General features: G+C 38.3%; 2 protein-coding genes across 3 annotated transcripts in view; both read right to left on the bottom strand.

Moving 5' to 3' along the window:
• The window catches only part of LOC113523756 (uncharacterized), a 507,872-nt gene that overhangs the window by 89,168 nt on the left and 400,127 nt on the right, over nt 1-18,577 (bottom strand). The gene's annotated exons all lie outside the window — the stretch shown is intronic.
• On the bottom strand, nt 1,812-15,998 carry LOC113524649 (protein NLRC3-like). 2 transcript variants are annotated; one of them, XM_053235393.1, is made up of 10 exons: nt 15,848-15,998; nt 15,343-15,416; nt 14,891-15,007; nt 14,601-14,717; nt 14,384-14,441; nt 13,697-13,901; nt 11,727-13,491; nt 3,623-3,796; nt 3,209-3,385; nt 1,812-2,241 (listed from the first exon to the last, which is right to left on the bottom strand). In XM_053235393.1, the coding sequence occupies exons 2-10, from the start codon at nt 15,393-15,395 to the stop codon at nt 2,220-2,222; spliced, it is 2,688 nt and encodes an 895-aa protein (XP_053091368.1). In that variant the 5' UTR covers nt 15,396-15,416; nt 15,848-15,998; the 3' UTR covers nt 1,812-2,219. The 2 variants fall into 2 exon arrangements, 1 of the variants encoding a protein (XP_053091368.1); XR_008302004.1 differs by lacking the exons at nt 1,812-2,241; nt 3,209-3,385; nt 3,623-3,796 and adding exons at nt 4,777-4,895; nt 5,202-5,375; nt 8,818-8,984.

Raw genomic sequence — 18,577 nt, 5'->3', positions numbered from 1 at the left:
CAGAACATTTCTCTCTCTCTCTCTCACACACACACACACACACACACACACACACGCAGTGTTCAGAGGAAGCTGAAGATGAATCTCCTACTACGAGTTTTTAAGTTTGCAGAAATGACAGAGAAGCTAAAAGGACATTGAGGGAAGCGGGAGAAAAAACTATTAGTTTGGATAAAACAGGTTTTGTGTGTAATTAGAGGTCATGTGACCAGAAAGACGTTAGAAGAAAGATGCTACTGATGTGGTGGAGAAAAGATTGAACACAGTTAAGACCTGATTTTACTTTCATTTCCTCATTTTAATTTGTGTTAAAAGCTAAGAGGAAATGATGAGGACAATATCTTTTTTTAATTGTTAAGCAGCTATTTGTTATGCTGAATGTTTGTGTTGTATTAACTCTTATTCATGTCTTTCTCATGCGAGAGCGAGGCCAGAGAAGCTCAGATGAGAGAAGAGGCTCCGGTGGAGGAAAGCTTTCAGCCTCAAAAGGAGAAGATGGTGCTGGAGTTTTGTGCAGGTGTTTAACTGGATTTTCTCAGCAGAGAGTGTGAGGACGGCTGACCTGAGCGCACAGAGCAGCATCAGCAAGCGCCGCCATTAAGAGAGAGCGTGTAGTGACGTGGATTTGCGGCACATACGAAGGTCCTCACAGGCAGCGAGCGGTGAAGCGAGCGTGCAGAGAAACTGTCGCATGGGAGAGAACTTCAGCTGGAAGAGCGCTGAGCACAGACCCTACATTAACACTAACAAGAGACAAGTCACTCGTGTCGCTGCTAGTTTGTCTCGTCTGGGTGTGAATTCATTCCTTCATCTTCAGGAACCGCTTTATCCTGGTCAGATTTTTGTTTGGTGTTTAAATCGTAGCTTCATGTCATCTGTTTCTTATTTGTTTGTTAGATTGTTTCTCAGATCTCCATGTTATGCATGGTCACCTGTTCCTTGCTAGTGTGAAGGTAGGATGAGGCAGGTGCACTTCCTTTCCCCTCGCATGTCAGGGGCTACACTAATAAATACCCCCCCACACCCAAACACTTATTTGGTAAGTGTAGGTGATTCCACTTACAGAAATAAAGAAATGAAGTCTTCATGTTCTGCCTCCTATATGGACTCAGAGCCATTTACTGTTCATTGTGTAAAATGTTAAAAGAAAGCAGATTATTTATGGGTCATTAGTGATGTATGACCTACAACCTTTGTGGGAAATAAGTTCACCGTGTTTGTTGTTGCCATGACGCCTCACACTGTACATTGTTTTTGTTGGAGCAAAGCCTGTAGGTTTATTCATAGCAATGAGTTTAAATACTGCTAATTAATATTTACCATGCTAATTGATATTTCAAGTCTAAAAACACACACAGTATCATAGAAACTTGACTGCACTGTGCTAGCTAGCTTAAAGTCTATCTCTAGTAGTTATTTTTTTATATTTTTTAATATTTTTATATGTATTTATTCAACATTATGCTAATGATGACACATTCTTTGTAGATTCTCTGTAATAATCCTTGAGGGTTATTATGTTCTATAATACTGACTATACAGTTTGCTGTGTTGAGGAGGTAAATATACATCACTCATCAGAGTTAGCTGGCTAGCTTATTGCTAACAAAAGATGAACATGGAGGTGTGCATGTTTTTTCCAGGCCAAAATGACACTCACCATTCAAGTTAAGTCAAACACAGCACTATATTACAGCATGGATACAGACTCAGGTGCAAACACACACACACACACACACACACACAAATAAAAATATGAGAAACACACACACAAATTATATATGAAAAATATATAAACAAACCATTTAATAAATTGAAACATAATTATGTACATAGTCAACTAAATTAAACTTTTCTAATCTTAATTTTCTAACAACTTCAGTAGGAAACAAATTACTTTAACTCAGTGTATAAATCGTGTGTAACTTTGAGCAATGACCAAATTACTGCATTGAACTGATACTATAAGATATTTATAATGTGTATTAAACATAAATGTTTCCTTCTGCTACATGTAAATGGAAATACATGAACATACAGTATAGACAAATCTATTAAATGACATTATAAGTGCATTAACAGTTTCTGTTTTGCTGTTAATAAGAAAAGCTTGATTAGTGTTCAGTTAAAGTTAATTTATCTCAGCTGGTGCATTTTTACAAACAACTAGAGAAGCAGAAGTGCTGACATCATCCTCTGTGTGTGAGACTCAGATCAGATCAGGATCGAAGCGGCTCAAATCTGTAGAGAAAGAGAAAACAGCATCAGTCATCAGATTCCTCACAAGAAAAATCAGTGTAAACACTGTGTGTGTGTGTGTGTGTGTGTGTGTGTGTGTCTGTGTGTGTAAGCGTAAAGTACAGTATTTATATTGCAGAGCCCCAAATACACATATTAAACTATAAAACAAACACAAATGATTAAACTACATAAATCAGTAAAACATTTTCGTACACAAAAAGACAGATTCAGGTATACAAAATACAAAAACATAAATACCACAAATGATGTAAAAATTGGGGGGCTGGATCATTGTTTCTGGGAGAAACACACTGTTGCCTGATAAAGCCACCAGGGGGCGCCCTCATCAGATGCCTGAACAAGCTCAACTGGAGTATTCCTACAGTCACTACTCACAGCTTGTGATGATCGGTGAGGATAGAGATGTAGATTGTAAGCAGAGAGATGAGAGGTGAGGATAGAGACGTAGATTGTAAGCAGAGAGATGAGAGGTGAGGATAGAGATGTAGACTGTAAGCAGAGAGATGAGAGGTGAGGATAGAGACGTAGATTGTAAGCAGAGAGATGAAAGGTGAGGATAGAGACGTAGATTGTAAGCAGAGAGATGAGAGGTGAGGACAGAGACGTAGTAAGCAGAGAGTTTTGTCCACAAACTGCGCTCCTGCTTCAGTTCCACAGACCAGCACAGTGAATAACACTGGTGTTAATCTAAACACCGTTTCACAATCTAACACTTTTTTCAACCCTCATAAGTAAATCCCCAAAATACTTAATCTCTTTCACAAGCGAAAAGCTCTCTCCCACTCTTTTCCGAGAGAGAACCCACATGCAGAAAGTGTTTTTATTTCTTATTACTGTACAAACACATTAAGATACAGAATCTCCTCTGAAGTGTATAAAAAGACGTTAAACCACCAAATCACTGTTACTGTGTGTGTGTGTGTGAGTGTTTTAGTCAGTAACTCACTGTAGTGTCTCCAGTTTACAGTGTGGATCCTTCAGTAGATCAGAAAGCAGCTTCACTACTGATTCTCCTGGTTTATTGTCGTTCAGATTCAGTTCTCTCAGGTGTGATGAGGTGTTTGACTTCAGAGCTGAAACCAGAGCAGCACAACCTTCACCTGTAATATTGCAGCGTTCCAGCCTGTAGAGAGATCAACATTTATAGATCAATACACACACACACAACCACACACACAATGCTTCACAGCCCATGAAGTGTGTACGTCTATTTCACTGTTTGTTATTTTTGAATCTGGAAAACTATAGCAGTTATTGCTGCTCTATTAAAATTGTGCTCCAGGACAGACAACATTTTATTAATCTAAAACAGCCATATGACACAAATGCAGGATCCACAGTGTGAAAGTGATGATCTGACCTCAGTGTCTCCAGTGTACAGTGTGGATTCTCCAGTCCAGCAGAGAGCAGCTTCACTCCTGAATCCTGGAGGTTATTGTTACTCAGGTCCAGTTCTCTCAGACTGGAGGAGTTTGAGCTTAGAACTGAGGACAGAGCTCTACAGCTTTCCTTTGTGAGATTACACCCACACAGCCTGGGAGAGAAATGATGATATATCAGAACAGTGACATCTCAAAAAAAAACATACAGAAATATAATTTATCCTTTTACTTAGATCATTTTGCATGTACTGTGTGTGTGTGTGTGTGTGTGTGTGTTTGTGTGTGTGTCTGGGACAGGGGTCTTTTAAATCTGTATCTAAAGCATGTGACACTAAATTTTGTCCCCATAATATCAAAACTACAATTTAAGTTAATATTTTCTGTTTCTCTTTGTGTGTGTGTGTAAAAGTACAGTATTTATATTGCAGATTTCCAAATACACATATTAAACTATAAAACAAACAGAAATGATTAAACTATGTAATCAGTAAAACATTTTTTTTTACACAAAACGTACAAAAAGACAGATTCAGGTATACAAAATACAAAACCATAAATACCACAAATGATGTAAAAATTGGGGGGCTGGATCATTGTTTCTGGGAGAAACACACGATTGCCTGATAAAGCCACCAGGGGGCGCCCTCATCAGCTGCCTGAACAACCTCAAACTGGAGTATTCCTACGGTCACTACTCACAGCTTGTGATGATCGTTGAGGACAGAGATGTAGATTGTAAGCAGAGAGATGAGAGGAGGGACGTAGTAAGCAGAGAGGTTTGTCCACATACTGAGCTCTTGCTTCACTCCCACAGACCAGTACAGTGACTGTAAATCTGACTGTAACACTGGTGTTAATTTAATCACTGTTTGTCAATCTAACAGTTTTTTCATTCCTCATGAATAAAATGCCAAAATGCTTAATCTCCTTCACCAGGGGCAAGCTCTCTCCCACTCTTTTCCCAGAGAGAACCCAAATGCAGAACAGTGTTTTTATTTCTTATTACTGTACAAACACATTAAGATACAGAATCTCCTCTGAAGTGTATAAAGAGACATTAAACCACCAAATCACTGTTACTGTGTGTGTGTGTGTGTGTGTGTGTGTTTCAGTCAGTAACTCACTGTAGTTTCTTCAGTTTACAGTGTGGATCCTTCAGTAGATCAGAGAGCAGCTTCACTACTGATTCTCCTGGTTTATTGTAGTTCAGATTCAGTTCTCTCAGGTGTGATGAAGTGTTTGACTTCAGAGCTGAAACCAGAGCAGCACAACCTTCACCTGTAATACTGCAGCCTTCCAGCCTGTAGAGAGATCAACGCTTATAGAACAATATGCACACAAAGAGCTTCATAGCCCATGAAGTGTGTGCATGAAAGCCAGAATTAAATCCAGATTGTTACACATCTATTTCACTGTTTGTTATTTTTGAATCTGGAAAACTATAGCAGTTATTGCTGCTCTATTAAAATTGTGCTCCAGGACAGACAACATTTTATTAATCTAAAACAGCCATATGACACAAATGCAGGATACACAGTGTGAAAGTGATGATCTGACCTCAGTATCTCCAGTGCACAGTGTGGATTCTCCAGTCCAGCAGAGAGCAGCTTCACTCCTGAATCCTGCAGTTTATTGTCACTCAGGTCCAGTTCTCTCAGACTGGAGGAGTTTGAGCTGAGAACTGAGGACAGAGCTCTAGAGCTTTCCTCTGTGAGTTTACCCCGACGCAGCCTGGGAGAGAAATGATGATATATCAGAACAGTGACATCTCAAACACAAACATACACAAATATAATTCATTGTAATAAAATACACAAATGCCATTGATTAAATTCTGAGAATGTGCACTTTAAGCACATGTGAATTGTTGGAGTCCAAATATAAAACTGTAGCATACAGAGGCAAACAAAAAATAAATCCTATATGCTACACTGGCATGTGTGTGTATGTAGACTTCTATAGAAAAGATAACAAAGATGGCAGTCCATTATTCTGTTATTCACTATTCATCATCATTATTCATCACTATTTGAGTTTTTTCTTGTGACTAATATAAGCTGTTTTTGTCAGTGACGTGTCCACAGTATGAGATTTATAAGCATTTTGTAAGCATTTTGTAACAACAGTTACGTTGTGTACCTGTTTAGCTTCATTTTTGGAACTTTTGTCTCTGTGTGAGTTTTCTCTTTGGTTGTTTTTTTGGTCTGTTTTCCACACCCTCTCTATGTGGCCTTGCCTCTGACACTGTTTGGGATGACTGATGGCATCATGGGATGATTTGCCACATCCACACCATTTCTGGCTTTTTGCAATAAGACATTTTGTGAGTTTTACATTCTAAACTCTTTATCTGTAACTCTGACGCATCCTTTCCTGCTGTCTCCATTGATATTGCAGTGGTCAGTGCCCATTCAAGGGTTAGTTCTCTTCCTGACAGTAGCCTCTTTTGAGTGCTTTGATTATGCATGCCACATACAAGCCTGTCTTTTACTGCATCAGAAAGTCCATCTCCAAAGTCACAGTATTGGGAAATTTGATGCAATTCTGCAGCGTATTTGGAAATGCTTTCATGCTTTAACTCGTTCCATTTGTGGAATCCCAAATCTCTCAGCTATACTAGCGGTTTTGGGCTCAAGTGATTTTGTAAAATGTCAACAATTTCGTCAAACATCTTGCTTGCTCAGGGGGAACTATACTGCATAGAAGACTGTATGTTTTAGCACCCATTAAACTGAGAAGTGTAATGACTTTCTTTTTCTCCTCCATGTTGTTGGCATCGCAGTACAGTTCAACCTTCTCAGTATATGATTGCCAGGCCTCATTTCCTCAAATTTACCAATTTTCCCAACTAAGGCCTCATCACATTCACTTGCTACTTGAATGTCTCTCACGGTTGTACTGTACACTGTTACTCTCACATCTATTTTGCAAGCTAGCATCAGTGACTGCCTTCTCTATACTCGTCCGCTCTTTCCTCTCGCTGACGCTCTGCTTTCCTCTGAATGTTTCCGTGCTTAGAATTAGAGTTTTTATGTAGTGAACACAGACAAGCGGAGTGATACACACAGTGAAATGTACCTGTGCTGTTGGATCGCCGCTTATCCAATCAAATTAGTGGATCGGAACTAACTGCTGCTTAATAATAGTGAAATAAACAGTAGCAGGCACAAAAGGAAGAAAATAATAATAATCTAAAATATAAACATTTTATAAAGAGTTTTAAAAAATAGAATAGACTTCAAGAATTAAAATAATATAAAAGTAATGTAAAAGAAACATGCCAGTGAAAGTAAGAAAATAATAAAAGTGAGTAAAAAGCTGGTAAAAGTGGGAAAATGTTTTAGCTGGTTTTAAATCAAAGATAGAATGAGCCTGATGAATATTTACTGTTAACGTGTTCAAGATATTTGGTGCATTAAAATAAAAAGCTGCTTCACCCACTAGATGATATTAACACACAATTTGTCACAGAGTTTATCAGGCGTTCAGAGATGTATGAAGGCGCTATAGCATTAAGAGATTTAAAATCTAGTACAAACATGTTATAGTCAATGCTAAAGAAAGTAGTCAGGCAGTGGAGTGATGCTAAAATCACGTTTTCTAGTACGTTTATAATATTCTCACTGCTGCATTCTGCACAAGTTGTAGTTCGTTTACTGTAGCAGTAGGAAGTCCTGTGAGAAATGCATTACAATATTCAAGGTGAGAAAAAACTAATCAGAGATCAATTTCTTGGTATCATAATATCATCTGGACATAAAGTCTGACCCGCGCTATATTCCATAAATTATAGAATGCAGTTTTAGTAATGTTATTAATTTGTGGTTTAAAAGATAAATCAGAGTCCAGAATTGCACCAAGATTTCTAACTTCAGTTCAAACAGTCCTTATTTAGTTTAGAAAAAAATCATGATTAGTTTAGCCAACAGCGCTGAACAAACAGGTTACAAGATTATCAGCATTAGTTATATCTGGCCTTACAGATATGTATAACTGTGTATCATCTGCATAGCTATGCAAACTGACTCCACGCTTCTTAATAATCTGACCTAGCAGCAACATATACTAGGTCTATAAAAGTGAAATATAAGAATATAAAATATAAAAATAAAGAATAGAAAAGCTAGGCCAATACAGAGCCTTGTGGTACAACACAGAGAATATCGTGCTTATCTGATGTTCATCTAGAATAACAAATTATTGTCTTCCAGTTAAATATGTAGAAAACCAGTTTAAGACAGTCCCAGAAAGACCAACTATTCTCAAGCTGTTCAAGAAGTGTTATGTGATCTATAGTGTAAATGCAGCAGTAAAATCTCAAAGCACTAAAAGCACAAGGACCAAAACACCGTCTGCTTCAGCATTTAATCTCAGATCATTTACTACTTTAATAAAATGCTATTTCAGCACTATGATATGATCTGAAGCAGGAGGTGAAACATTGCTGGTGTTATGGAGGCAGACGGACGCAAGTGCAAGTGGCTTTTATTAAATACAGACAGGGGAACTAAACTAAACCCAAGGGCTAATCAATACTTCACACACTGAACAAGGAAGAGGTCAGGTGATCAGCACACAGGCATTAACTAGACAGTGTAAAAGTGTAAACAATACACAAAGCAGAGTCTAAACAGCAAGATAAACAAGCAACAATCAAACAGCACACACAATGCTCGACCAAGACTTCACAATGAAAGAGTGAAAGTACGGATTATTTCAAGGAGTGTGTGTCAGTGTGAACAGATTTGCATGATCAAGTCCAGTGATTTCGTAAAGGGATTGGTGTTTGGTTGTCATGTGACATGGCGACTAGCTGGGAATCATGGAAATGGCAGTTCTCTTGACGAGGCATTGCACATGTGGACCTGACCACTGGTTTCATAAATTAACAAGCTATTTGAGGATTTAGTATTTTTCTAAGTTGTACTAGCGTATAAATTAATCTAAAGACAACCCACAATGCACCTGTAGGGGGCGTACATGTGCTCTAATTGATCTTCGGTATCCAGAAGGCATTTGCAAATAAAACCAATAAAACAGTTTATTTTGTAGTTTAACCTGAGTATTAACCTTCCCAACATTAGTATAGAGTGAAATGTACATTTTACTGTTATTAGGTTTATACTATAATAATGACAATCAAATAAACAAAATGTGAAAGTGATGATCTGACCTCAGTTTCTCCAGTGTGGATTCTCCAGTCCAGCAGAGAGCAGCTTCACTCCTGAATCATGCAGTTTATTGTAACTCAGGTCCAGTTCTCTCAGAGTGGAGGAGTTTGAGCTGAGAACTGAGGACAGAGCTCTACAGCTTTCCTCTGTGGGATCACAGTGATACAGCCTGGGAGAGAAATGACAATATATCAGAACACTGACATCTCTCTCTCTCTCTCTCTCTCTCTCGCTCTCTCTCACTCTCTCTCTCTCACACACACACACACACAGAGCAACTACTTTTTGTGTTTTGTGTTTTAGATTAGTTTAAACTTTGTCATCGTGCAGAGTATGAGTACAGAGTCAACAAAATGCAGTTTAGCACCTAACCAGAAGTGCAAATAGCAATATGTCTATAAATATTTATATTTATGTATATATATGTTCAAGGTATGAGGTACAGAAAGTAGAGACCAGCTCAGTGCAAATTACAAGGTGTACAGATATATAAGGTGCATTGTATAGAGACGTGAGGTACATATACCTGGTAGAGAAAGTAGAGACCAGCTCAGTGCAAATATAGAAGGTTCATGTAATAATTAGTCAGTAATGTGCAAGGAGGCAAGTTCTGAATGAGGTGTAATGGCAAGTTACCATGGTAGTGCAAATGACAAGATACAGGTGGTGTTTAAGAGTGCACACAGCATTAATATTGTACAGTACAGTGGGCTTTTTTATAACATGGGTTACAAGGGTTCTGGCTGTGTTTTAATTATTTTATGGGTGGTTACTGTGTCGACACACTTGTTGATGTGATCCAGAACAGAACTGGTGTATATATTACTGTCCGTGTCGAAATCCAGTGTGGCCTGAGAAGCAGAGGCATTCCAGTCTATGTCCAGGAGCTGTAGTGAAGAGTCTGCTCCTTCTAGCCACAGTTTTATAGTCCTCGCTGGGGGTTTCACACGTTTGATGATGGTGTGTAATTGGGGAGCAGGAACAGGGAGATGTGATCTGAGTGTCCAACATGGGGGAGGGGAGGAGCTCTGTAGGCCTCAGTAATGTTTATATAAACATGATCAAGAATGTTGTCTCTCCTCTTGTAGGGCAAAAGACGTTTTGATAGAATTTCGGGAGCACCGTCCTCAAATTAGTGTGATTAAAATCCCCAGCACTGATAAAAGCTCCATCCGGATGCGTTGTTTGCAGCTTGCTAATAACAGCACCAGTTCTTTCATGGCTATTTTAGCACTGGCATCCAGGGGACATATACTGCAGCAATTATGGTGCATGTAAATTCACGGGATTTTGTCGGCTGTACAAAGTGATTGCAAGGTTTTGACGAACAACCAAGTTTAAAATAATTGGTCTTCAAGATGCCTCTGACACAACCACAAACCTGAGATTAAAGCCAGATTTTCATGATTCTGGTTCACTCACAAAATCAAGGCATAAAATCAGTGCAGTGTGTAAACATCAGCAGGTTGTAATGTCACACAAAGCAGCACAAAGTCACTGTAAAAACATGGAAATGTAAAAAGGGACGGGGTTTGAATGAATTTTCATCCCATTAAGAATGGAATGCGTTAAATTAGACAGATGAATGTGTCACTGTAAAGACCATCATTTTAGTTTTATCTGCATTTAGAAATAATTTTAATGATTTGAATTGGGATTCTATTTCCTTAAAAGCTTTTTGAAGTTTATTTATCACTTCAGCCAAGACAGGAGCACAGCAATAAATAACATCATATCATCAGCATAAAAGTGCATATTTGCATAATCAACTTTTCTTCCTAAATGATTTATATAAATAAAGAATAAAAGTGGTCCCACTGTTGCACCCCTTTATGGACAGACAACACATTAGAAAACAAACCATCAGCCTGAACACAGAGTCCTATCCAACAAATAATGTGAAAACCAAGTAACAGCTCGACTGGACAGCCCTGAGTCAGTCAACCTCTGCAGCAGAATAGAACGGTCAACGCTATCAAACACCTTCCACATATCAATGAAAAGTCAAACACAGTGTTGTTTCTTGTCTAAGGCCGTGACAATATCATTAACTACTTTCACAGCAGCAGTAGTTGTGCTATAGCGTTTTCTAAAAGCAGACTGGTGTTCATGTAGTCATGTATTCACTCTATAAATGTTCCTTTAATTGTTTGCTTATTAAAAGTTCTAGTGTTTGAACAAAAGTTGATAATTTGGGTGTAGGCCTATAGTTATTAAGATGACAGGGTTCTCCACCTTTTAGCAGCAGGAGGTTTTAATAAGTATCTTAGCATCTAAACCATCTGAGTCTGCAGATTTTCTAGGATTGAGTTTTTCACTATAAAATACAATATTCATGCTATATTGTGCAGTTCAGACTTCCAGGTAAAACAATGTATGAATATTTGTGTTTTTATCAATTAAATTAATTGTATATATGTACTAATTAAGTATTATCACATTTCAAGCCAATGTGTGTTTAATGGGTTGAAACCTGACTTTTCTGTCATATTTTTCCTCAAAAATTAATATATTTTCTCTTTTGTACTGTTATGATATATCTTAGATCTACATATTTTATGCACATTTTATCTTATTTTTTTTGTGTGTGTTTTTCAATGAAAATGCCATTGAGTGTTGACTAAATTCAAAGTTAGAACAATCTTATTTTCCCTCAGTAATTAGATTTGGTATTTAAATGTACAAAGGTAAGCAGAAAAAAGCACTTAACCAAAGAGAAAAAAATAGCTATTTATTTAATGATGCTCTCTTCCATAAGGTCCCTCATTCTCCTTACATACAGAATAATAATGAACTGATTAGAGTAATTAATGATAAGTATTATTCTAATCCTTAGTGTTAATTTAAAATAATAAACACTACATTTAGATAGTTAGGAATACATTTATAAAATAATATTATAATTACTTACTTAGCTTTTCTGGATGCTTTGACCACTGGCATCAGCCTCAGAAGACATTCCTCTGATGTGTCATATTTACTCAAATCAAATACATCCAGATTCTCTTCTGAGTTCAGCAACACAAACACCAGAGCTGACCACTGAGCAGGAGAGAGTCTGACTCTCCTGAGACACCAGGAATCTCTGCTTTTCAGGTAATGCTGTACTTCCTGCACTAGAGAATGATCATTCAGTTCATTCAGACAGTGGAACAGATTGATGGATTTCTCTGGAGATGGATTCTCCCTGATCTGCTCCTTGATGTACTCGACTGTATCCTGTTTGCTGTGAGAGCTGCTTCCTGTCTGGGGCATTATTTCTCGTAAGAGAGTCTGATTGGACTCCAGTGAGAGACCCAGAAGGAAGCGGAGGAACAGGTCCAGGTGTCCATTCTCACTTTGTAAGGCCTTGTTCACTGCACACCTCAGGAAATCAGACATGTTTGATTTGGTTAAAAGATCAGACAGATGAGTGGTTTGTTGGTCTGTTACACTTCTGCTGATGAAAGAGAGAAATGCATATAAAGCAGCCAGAAACTCCTGAACACTCAGATGTACAAAGCTGAACACCTTCCCCAGGTGAAGCCCAAACTCCTCTCTGAAGATTTGGGTACACACTCCTGAGTACACTGACACTTCACTGACATCAATGCCACACTCTCTCAGGTCTTCCTCATAGAAGATCAGGTTTCCTTTCTCCAGCTGTTGGAAAGCCAGTTTTCCCAGTGCCAGGATACTCTCTCTGGTCTTCTGAGGATCAGGGTCACATTTCTGATGGTACTTTTGATCCTTGTGTTTGATCTGAAAGATCAGGAAGTGTGTGAACATTTGAGTCAGAGTCTTGGGGATCTCTCCACTCGCTGCTTCACCCAACATTCTCTCTAGAACAGTGGCTGAAATCCAGCAGAAGACTGGGATGTGGCACATGATGTAGAGGCTTCGTGAAGACTTCATGTGTGTGATGATTTTATTGGCCAGGCTCTGATCACTGATCCTCTTCCTGAAGTACTCTTCTTTCTGAGGATCACTGAACCCTCGTACCTCTGTTACCTGGTTTACACACTCAGGAGGGATCTGATTGGCTGCTCCTGGGCGAGAGGTTATCCAGAGGAGAGCAGAGGGAAGCAGATTCCCCTTGATGAGGTTTGTCAGCAGCACGTCCACTGAGGCTGACTCTGTCACATCACACAAACTCTCATTGTTCTGGAAATTTAGAGGAAGTCGACACTCATCCAGACCATCAAAGATGAATATCACTTTGTGAACATTACAGTCTATTAATTGTAATTCTTTTATTTCTGGGAAAAGGTCATGAAGAAGTTTCATCAGACTGAGATTTTTCTGTTTCATCAAATTCAGCTCCCTAAAGGGAAGTGGAAACATGAAGGTGACGTCCTGATTTGCTTTTCCTTCGGCCCAGTCCAGAATGAACTTCTGCACAGAGACTGTTTTTCCAATTCCAGCAACTCCTTTAGTCAGCACACTTCTGATGGACTTGTCTTTAAAGAGCTCATTACATTTAATGGGTGTCTCCTGTGTTTCTGGTCTCTTGGACGCTGTCTCAATCTGTCTCACCTCATGTTCATTATTGATGTCTCCACTCCAACCCTCTGTGATGTAAAGATCTGTGTAGATCTCATTCAGAAGTGCCGAGCTTCCATGCTGTGAGATTCCTTCATTAATTCTTTTACATTTCTCTCTCAGTTTGGATTTGAGTTTCTGCTGGTACACGAGTTCTGATGAAAAGAAGAATAAAATGTAAACTCTGCTCATCTCTGTTGACTATTGATATTTTCATATCTGTATAGCATATGTAATGTCAATACTGATCTCTTATTATATTCCGTTGATAAAAGCACATCATTATGATGTGTTTAATAAATTTAGAGCAATTTCCTTCCTCTACATTTAAAGTGATGTTATAACCCCATGAGCTCTTACTGTTCTGCAGTGTGTTAGCGAGATCTGTGTGGTTCATGTTCTTCAGGACGTGCAGCGTGATCTTCAGCGCTCCCTCTCTGACACTGCTCTGATCCTCCTCATCCTCCACCTCCCTCTCAGAGCATGCTGGGTAATCTGAACTCAGGAGCTTCTTAAATCTCTTCAGCTCATTCTTTAACAGAGTGATGACTTTGTGCTCCAGATCCTGATTTGAAACAGAAAGAAAAAAAAATTACAAAAACACTATAATGTCACATGAGTATGTGTTCATTACTGAAAACTTTATATTACTGAAAATATAAAACTACATTTTTCTGTGATTAATCATAAAACTTCTACAAGCAGATAATAGATAATAAATAAAAAGGTTTTGCACTAAATACAGCTTTCGGATGTTAAAATCGTGTATTCCAGGCCTATTCAATAGGTGGCATCCAGACAAACTGGTTTCAGCTGAGGGCACAGACGAGCAAAATAATGAAGGAGAGTCACTGAGCATTTCTATGTGTTTGAAACCAATGAGGAAAACACAATACACTCGTGTTCTCTCTTAGTGTTGCTCTGTATTTTGTTCTGTCACATTGCAGTGAGAGTGGAATAGCTGTAATGATTACTCAAATCTCTGGCAGCAGACAGATAGAGATATTAATTAAAATGCTGGGATTAGTAAAAGTTACACACACACACCTTGAATATGGCCTCCAAATGACTCTTCTCAGTGATTTTTGATTTATTCTTCTGTGTTCTATGAACAAACAAAACACTTGTTAAAAGTTTAACAAAGACTATAAATCATATTCATAACTACAAACACAAACCAGCAAATACACAGATATTTGAGAGATGTTTGATTATGAGAGTGTGAGTGATAAAACACTGCACTCTTACATTAAACCGCCCTCACCTCAGATCAGTAGCACAGTCTGTGTCTCTAAAGCGCAATGGAGGATCCATTGAGTTGTCACTCTTCATGGACACACAGCTGGGTTCAGATGAGTCTGATCTCTTTCTCTTTAATGATCTATGGCATAGAAGGAAGCAGCGTTCTTTAAAATGTCTAACGTAAAACTTGTCTGCACATTAAAGCTGGATTATGTGTATGAAGTTAAAGAAATAAAACTATACAATTATTTAATACATTAAATAAATAATGAAAAACTCAATGCTCCCCATATACAGCACCTATGTCCTCACCTCAGATCGGTCATACTGTCTCTCTCTCTAAAGCGCATTGGTTGACCCATTGACGCGTCACTCTTCATGGACACACAGCTGGGTTCAGGTGAGTCTGATCTCTCACCCTGAATCAGACTAAACACACACAACCACTGCATCATTATTACTGTTCTGCAGCAATACTGAATAATTCAACTGTAGTTAAAATCTGATGATATTCCTTATTAACATTGATACGATTCTTTAACCTTCATACTTTATCCAGCTACAGGGACAACTTGGGGTTAGACGTGTTGCTCAGTAGCTTAATGTCACTAATCATCAGCTGGTTTTAAACATCTTGAGACAAAGCTGCTGAATTAAACTATTCACTACTCACTTTTCACAGAAACACATCAGAGTCTGATCTGTTTAGTGTTGGTGAATGTGAGAACATTTCTGTTTTTCACTGAGTCACACCCTTCACTCACCTCTCATTTTTCTTTAAGTCCTGGTTCACAGACACACTCATGTTGGAGGTCATGTCTCCTCCTACAGATTACACCTGTACACACACACACACACACACACACACACACACACACACACACAGCAAATCAAAACCCACATTTTTCTGCAGCGTTGCATCAGTCCTTTCAAACTTTTCCTCATCAGGAAAGAAATCTTTATCATTAACCTGTTTGCCAAAAGTCTCATCCAGGAAACTATTCACCTCTTCTAGAGTGTACAGAGAGAGAGAGAGAGAGAGAGAGAGAGAGAGAGAGAGAGAGAGAGAAACACTGCAGGACACATATTTACTTCACTCCAACATGGCGGTGTTAAATCTAACCCTGTATCATCACACGCTTCACTTACAGGGAAATCAGGTCCTACAGTAAACTGTGGAAGTTACAACTTCAGTACAAATCAACTGAACTGTTCTTCATCTAGTGCACATTCACAACATTCACATATTAGAGCTTTACATTTACATACTTAATGTGTTTTTCTCCTGCCAATGATTTGCTTCCTTTCTTCACTAAATGGACTTTCACTTTCACCGGATCACTAACTGTGGGTGTTGTAGTCCTGGGCGAAATGCATGATGGGTAATGTAGTTCGGAAGAAGTGTGCTGGTGTTGGCTGTGCAGTTCGGGAGAGAAAACGAGGAGAAAAAGTTTCTGTTTTGCTTTTCCTTTAGTTTATTTCAGTTAAGCCACCCGGGAGTTATTGTGCACTGTAACCCTCACAACTTTTATTTGCCTAAAGAAGTAAAACGGCATGCTTCGGAAGAACTTTGTCCCTCTCATCATTTGCCCGAACATGAACTAACGAGTTGTTCCTCTGCCGCTGGGAGTTGCTGAAGCGGTGAGAGTAACACTGGGGGCTCGGCCGGGATTTGTTCCTTGCATGTGCTGAGTGATAAACTGCGGTTAAAGCAGCCGCTCTTCCTGAAACCACGGTTAATCAGGCCGCTCGTGCAATTGAGGGGCGCGGCTTTTACACACTTAGCGGTAATAACACCGGAAGCGGAAAGCGCGCGCCCGCGAGCTCCTACACAACCAAAGCAACTTAACTTTTATACAAAATGAAATATAAATAAATAACAAAACCAACACACAACAGTTCACAGTATTTATGAGTATCCAGGGTAAATGTTTTTATATTTACGCTTTTACTTTTAAATAATGGGCAAAATCGATCAAGTTTATAGAGACAGTATAAATCATTAACGCAAATAAAAATAAAAACATCATTTAATAAACATTATTATTATTATTATTATTATTATAAATCTAACCATGAATAAATTTTTAAACCAGGAAGCTATTTTGATTCATTATATAAGAGAAATTTCACATTAGTAGACAATCAAACCCACTGATATCAGTTCACAGTGAGCTCCTCTATGATCACAATAAAGATCAATTAATTCTAATGTAGAGTTTTTAAGTAATTCCTCTTCAATAAAGTATATTCCAAAACAATAATGTGTTTATTTATTTTGTTTCTCTTTTAAATTTACTTAATTATTTACTGAATTACACGAGCGGCTAGATTAACCGTGGTTTCAGGAAGTGCGGCTGCTTTAACCGCAGTAGTCATATGGACATTCTAAGTTGTTAAAGCCGAAGCAGACGCTGTCAGAGAGGAAGCGAAAATGGCGGATATTTGGGAGAGAGCGAGTATGGTGAGAAAACTCTTCCACGTAAATAAGAGTAGTCTGTGGAATCCTACGATAAGGACAGAGAGTGAGGAAAAGTGAACACCTCTCTCGTTTGTGGACTGGCTGAATGAACTGGATGCTCAAGAGTCAAAGACTTGTAGTAATAGCAATCCGTTTAAAACCAGTTCTGCTCCGTGTCATACATCAGCTCCAGTAAACAGGTCCACATGTTGCTATGAGCCACACTTAGCACAGCAAGCAGTGAGAGAAACTCAGAGGTGGACAAAGTACACAACTCCATTACTTGAGTGAAAGTACAGATACTTCTGGTGAAATATTACTCCATTACAAGTGAAAGTTGTGTAACCCGCTTAAAATTAAGAGTTTTATCTAATATTTAGGTTATTTTCAGCTGTGTGTCTTAACTGCATATCATTATTGTCCAGCAGATGGCAGTAGTGGCGCGGCAGAGAGGTGAAACCAATCTAGTTTTCAGTAACGAGGAGAGGGGAAAAAAACACGATCGAATGGTAGTGAGCTTAGCGGAGCTCTACACGAGGAAAGAACCACACAGAGTTAAAATTAAAACATAAGGTTTAGAGCTATTTTGCTATTTTCTACTTAGAAATCATCATCTTGCTACTGGACACGGGTTTTCTAAGTATTGTTTTTGCAAGATACTGTTTTGTTGGTAATATTATGACCTTGATACCTCAATATCTTGATGTGTATTTTTTTTTTTTGAGTAAAAACCAATTGGAGAGTAACTTGAGTCAGATGAATCTGAGATGCTATAGCGAGACACATGTAATGTAGGTTACGATGTAATTAGCTAGTCTGAGTTCACGTGTGCAGCGATTGAGAGAATGTAACCTGTTCAAATTGTAAACTGCTGTGCAATTATGACTATGGGGGGTTTTTGAGTAATATTGTTTCCAGATCTGGTGAAGGAATTGGAAATGATTTTGATAGAGTAACTGAATGTTGCCCTGTTATGCAGGTTGGTTTTTTGTATGCATGATTTGATAAGGCCATTGGATTCACCTCCATTGGACAGACAGAAGCATGGCAGAAGAGCAGAGGAGTGCGAGGAGTCCTTATCAGCAGGAACTGTTCCATTCTTGTCTTTCATTTCATCTCACAGAAAAGCGCTGGAGATCTCATCACACTTTAAAAAACACACACTACCCGGGTAGAACATTTTTTCATTTTTTTTTTCAGAGCTCTGATCCTAATTTTGAAAGGCTCATTTTGATTTTTCTTTGTCCATATTTTTTTTCTAAGTACACTGACACTGGATTTTACAACTGAAGGAAAAAATATTGGATTTAAATTCTGAATTGAAAGGACATTCCAACATTTGACATTGGTTCTATACTAAAAGGACATTGAGTTCTGAGTGTGAAGGCCTTACAGCTGTAAAGACAGATGTTTACTTAAATAAAGTTACAGAAGTACTTGCTTTTAAAAGTGCTTAAGTATCAAATGTAAATTTCCTTTTTTTGTCAATGCATTGTTTTATTATTGTTGCATTGTTGTATGTAATACTGACAATACCT

The sequence above is a fragment of the Pangasianodon hypophthalmus genome, chromosome 1 (genome assembly GCF_027358585.1).
Source record: "Pangasianodon hypophthalmus isolate fPanHyp1 chromosome 1, fPanHyp1.pri, whole genome shotgun sequence".
NCBI lineage: Eukaryota > Metazoa > Chordata > Actinopteri > Siluriformes > Pangasiidae > Pangasianodon > Pangasianodon hypophthalmus.
This window is presented reverse-complemented; position numbering and strand designations above follow the sequence as displayed.

What these genes read in the sequence shown, in the direction of transcription:
- LOC113524649 (XM_053235393.1), bottom strand. Translation starts at nt 15,395, where the DNA reads ATGACCTCCAACATGAGTGTGTCTGTGAACCAGGACTTAAAGAAAAAT. An exon ending in GACTTAAAGAAAAATGAGAG is followed by an intron (nt 15,008 to 15,342) that starts GTGAGTGAAGGG and finishes GTGTGTGTTTAG; the next exon opens with TCTGATTCAGGGTGAGAGAT. An exon ending in TGTACACTGGAGACACTGAG is followed by an intron (nt 3,386 to 3,622) that starts GTCAGATCATCA and finishes ATCTCTCTACAG; the next exon opens with GCTGGAACGCTGCAATATTA.